General features: G+C 44.4%; 1 protein-coding gene across 1 annotated transcript; it reads right to left on the reverse strand.

Moving 5' to 3' along the window:
- Positions 1-586: 586 nt before the first annotated feature.
- On the reverse strand, positions 587-1587 carry LOC121760580. Its single transcript, XM_042156224.1, has 2 exons — positions 1155-1587; positions 587-1041 (listed from the first exon to the last, which is right to left on the reverse strand). The coding sequence occupies exons 1-2, from the start codon at positions 1585-1587 to the stop codon at positions 587-589; spliced, it is 888 nt and encodes a 295-aa protein (XP_042012158.1).
- Positions 1588-1829: the final 242 nt, after the last annotated feature.

Raw genomic sequence — 1829 nt, forward strand, 5'->3', positions numbered from 1 at the left:
AACTCTCTATTTATTTTAGGTGAAGAAATAAATTATAACATGATGTAATTGGATTAAATTCAAAGGAAGGGAGTCAATAAAGCACCAATTAAATCAAATGAAAAAAATTCTTTCTCCTATAGGATATTTTCGAAAACTCCCAAGGAAAATAAAATGGAGTTCGAATTTCATGTAGTACCATCTAGGGGTCATTTGGTTTGGATTTAATTTGGATAAGTATCCCAAAACAATTAATTAAACCCACGAAATGAAATATTATCTCAATAATTAGGGAGGGCCGAAACTTTCAATGAATAGACTCGAAAAAGGATAAATGCATGATCCTATTAATTATTTCCCCGCATTGGAAACAAATATAAAATCTCAAGCTCATCATTCCAGATTAACCACGACAATTTATTTCACGCAAAACACTTAATCACATAGAAACAAAAGTTTCATAGTTCCAAAATTCAAAAATTCACAAGGCCAATAAAAGGGGTCACAAAAGTTTGGGATGTTACATCTTTCCCCTCTAAACAGAAATTCCGTCCCAAAATTTTAGTCGTCTTCCATAAACTATTCGGGGTACTTCTCTTCCATCCCATCAGTCCTTGTCGGTTTGTTGTTCCTGCCCTTCATTTCCTTTCAGCGCGTACGCTCTCGCTTGCTGTGGGGCCACCTGTCGAATGGGTTGTGGTTGTTGCTGTTGTTCCCCATGTCCCTGCCTATTCCACATTTCTCCTTTGTTGTTATTCGGGCACTCTCGAGACATATGTCCATTTCCACCACAAGTGAAGCATCGGATGCCTCCAGCTCTACACTCGCCAAAGTGGTACTTGGAGCACCGGTTGCAGTGGGGTGCCTTCTGTTGATTCCCTCTCGGCTGTGGCATGGCTTGCCGGTCATAGTCTTGTGTCTGGCGGAAAGTAGAACGGTGTCGCTTGTTGTCATAAGGAGCTCGGTTGTCTTCCCACTTCCTCTTGTCTCGATAGTTCGGTTGAGGTGTTGGTGGTGTAGGATTCGTCGTCGTCTCGTCCTTTGGTAGTGCTTCTTCCACATCTAAAGCGCAACTCAAAATTTCGGAGTACGAGATTCCTCTGCGGCTTGCCACGGCTACCTTTATCTCGTGTCTAAGGCCAGAACGGAATTTTGCAGCCATCTTCTCATTTCACAAAGAGCATGGTCGTACTCCGTCACCGTCATGTTTCCCTGTTTCAGGGTGTGGAACTCCACTATCTTCGCCCGTCTATAGCTCATGGGAATGTACTTGTCGTACACCTCTTCCTTGAATTCTTCCCATGTGAACGCCTCGTGGCGGGCAGGGTTCATAGTTCGTCGTTTAGTTTCCCACGAAAAATCGGCAGGTCCAGTCAGTTGATACATCACGCAAGCTAGACGTTCCCTATCGGTGCATCCCATGAAGTCCAATATACGCTCGAGGTCGCGTATCCAAGCCTCTGCCTTCGGGGGCTCTCCCAGTCCGTCAAACTTTGGAGGGTTTTCCTTTCGGAAGGCCTTAATGTATTCTCTCTCTTGAGGTTGAGGTGGGGGTGGTGGTGGAGGAGGGGGTTGATTCCCGACACTTCCCTCTGATTGTTCCTCCATGTCGTTCTCCACTTGTGGGCCACGTCTGCGTCTTGGTGGCATTCTGGTCCAAAAGACAAGTTAGTATCGTTGTTAGTATTCGTTGTTATCAAAATCGTAACTTCCTTGCATTCGTCGCACTCTGACGTTATATTGGGCGCCCTTATATGTGGGTTGTTTTATCCGTGCCATTTACGCGAAGACGAAGGTTTTCCAACATATATTTTATCTCGTTATTTGTGATAAATCTAGGGTTCGTCACG

This window comes from Salvia splendens, chromosome 13 (assembly GCF_004379255.2).
Source record: "Salvia splendens isolate huo1 chromosome 13, SspV2, whole genome shotgun sequence".
NCBI lineage: Eukaryota > Viridiplantae > Streptophyta > Magnoliopsida > Lamiales > Lamiaceae > Salvia > Salvia splendens.

Bases quoted from the DNA above. Each gene is read 5' to 3' on its own strand.
- LOC121760580 (XM_042156224.1), bottom strand. From the start codon at position 1,587: ATGGAGGAACAATCAGAGGGAAGTGTCGGGAATCAACCCCCTCCTCCA. The intron at 1,042-1,154 runs GTGAAATGAGAA...GTTGCGCTTTAG, and splicing joins GGAGTACGACCATGCTCTTT to ATGTGGAAGAAGCACTACCA.